Here is a 2,226-nt window from a genome sequence, read left to right as displayed (position 1 = left end):
TTCCCTTTTATAAAAGCTTAAGAAAGCCCAATTGTAGGATGAAGTACAACAGGAGCTTATCAAAACCTCAGCCTTTGTCTAAAGCCTTGTGGCTGTGGGATGACAAGATTACGTTGACACCCTTGGTTTCCTGGGCTGATTTATTTTGTCAGATCTACCATCTTTAATGGAGACTTGTGCAGGAGAGGCTGGAAAAGTGAGTCTTAGTGCCTTTGTGTCATTTGTATGGCATGAATGGCTCACCTGTGAAGAGAGGAGGTCGTCTCTTCAAAGGCTGGCGTCATATTAGAGATTTAATAGCAAGAAATGGGCAAAAGGGATTTCTTAACAAATGTGTGTTTTCAGATGGTAGTGTCACATAGTTACATATCCCAAACCAAACCCTTGCTTAGTTTTTTTATCGACTTCTCATTAGCAGACAAATTATTTAGGCCTGTTTAGATCTGGCTTAATTGTTTAGTGATGGGACAGAGGATGAAAAATATCTCTGAGGGCTCACATGTCACACAAGAGGAGCTGTGAGTGGGACCTTGCTTCATGCACTGCAGATAGAGCAGTTCCCAGAGCTTTAGCTCATCTCTTGTATTTGGTGCTTCCGCATCTCTTTGGAGTCCAGTTACAATGGAGGAGTCAAACACACGAAGGATTAAAAGCTTCTGTAGATGCTGGGTACCTCTGTTGAGTGCTTGTTATTTTAAGTGCCTCTCGGTTCCAACAGAAATTAAATAAGAGGCTGTTTTTTCCCCTAGACCTTGTTTATACTGCAGAGGGTGATAGCGTGGCTGTCTCTCAAATGGAGAACAGATCTCGAGCTCAGCTTGGTTCATTTAGAGAGGAGCTCGGCCAAATCTGCCTTCAGATGTGCGCAAAGCCGGTGGGAATTCACCACTCGCAGCTGAGGGAAGGAATTGATCTCTAAGTTTTTAATACAGCTGTTGTATTTGAAGAGTTTACCCTTTTTATTCATTTCTGCAATTTCCATGTTAATCAGTGATCGTCCTTCGAGGTTGTTGTTCAAGGTTCCCACCCAGACCCAAGCATCTCCTGTCACAGCGAAGCAAATCAGACCTTGTCCTGCATCTCTGCACTGGTCCTCTCTGCTGCATGGCTGCACCAGTGAGATCCTGGTCCTCAGCTTACCCACGTGAGGGCTGGGTTTTGGCACACCTCGGTGTTGTTTTTACGTGTCCTTACAATGAGGAAAGCATGAGCAGGGCTCATGTTGCATCGCCGAGCAGCAAGGATTGCAATCCATACAAAACCCTGTGTTGGCACCCTTGTGATGCTCTTAACCTTCATTTTCTGCAGCTTTTTGTTTGGACATCTGCCGATCATTTGGAGGATGATAAGGAAACAGGAGTTTGTGCACGACCTCTTCCTGCAGTGGTAAGTTGAGACACATCAGTAACATCGAATGGGGTGGCCCTGTGGCACAGATTGGGAAATCAAGGCACAGAGGCCCTGATTTACACATTTAGCATCATTCAGAATGTCAAAGCCAGAGAGAGAGCATTGATCTTTCTCTTAATGGTTTTATTTGCTGAAGACTGCAGTATTTCTCAGTGTGTGCTGCTTTGGTCTTTCTTGCTTATTATGTCTGAGCTGTTTTGTGATGGTGGTTTGTAACGTAATTCTTTTGTCTTTTTTTCCTCCTCCTTTTAGGGCAGAGAAATATGGACCTATTGTACGGATTAATGGCTTTCACAGAGTCACTGTAATGGTTCTGAGTCCTGAAGGAGTGAAGGTACTGCAAAATAAAACCGAATCGACAGTGGGGATCGGCCCGTCCCCCCCAGAAAGAGAGAGGTGATGTTCAGGGCAGTGTGGTGCAGCCAGTCTGGCCGGGTTAGGAGGGTGAGGTGCTCTCCTCTCTGGGCTGTCCTGGTTTATTTTCTTCCTTGATCAGTTGATTTACTTTGTTGCCTATTTTTAAACAGCAGATAAAGCAGCATCCACCATGTCTGAAAAGCAGATTCTCTGCAAAACCTTAATGTCTCAAATGAGCCAGGCACAAGGGGCTGAATTTCTTCCTCTAAATCTTTGCAGTAAGCACAGAGTGAGATTTCGGGTCATTGGGCAAAAAGTGCTAGAGGCACGCAAGACAAGCTGGCAGCACGGGAACTGGGGAATCAGGGCACGCCAAATAATTCATCTAGACTTCAGCCTATTGCTGCAGGAGGAAAAGAGTGAGCGTGCGAGTGGCTTTTCATGTTTTGTCTGGGAAAC

The 2,226-nt window shown here is 45.1% G+C and overlaps 1 protein-coding gene across 1 annotated transcript in view; it reads left to right on the top strand.

The window, feature by feature from the left end:
* Positions 1–1,308: 1,308 nt before the first annotated feature.
* Positions 1,309–2,226, top strand: part of LOC104536998 (cholesterol 24-hydroxylase) — a gene marked incomplete at its 5' end in the record, with an annotated part of 9,898 nt that continues 8,980 nt past the window's right edge. Inside the window, 2 exons of the mRNA XM_010179758.1 lie at positions 1,309–1,386; positions 1,663–1,744. Of these exons, the coding sequence (XP_010178060.1) occupies positions 1,309–1,386; positions 1,663–1,744 (160 nt within the window). The remainder of the gene's footprint in view (positions 1,387–1,662; positions 1,745–2,226) is intronic.

The sequence above is a fragment of the Mesitornis unicolor genome, unplaced genomic scaffold (assembly GCF_000695765.1).
Source record: "Mesitornis unicolor isolate BGI_N332 unplaced genomic scaffold, ASM69576v1 scaffold25832, whole genome shotgun sequence".
Taxonomy (NCBI): domain Eukaryota; kingdom Metazoa; phylum Chordata; class Aves; order Mesitornithiformes; family Mesitornithidae; genus Mesitornis; species Mesitornis unicolor.
This window is presented reverse-complemented; position numbering and strand designations above follow the sequence as displayed.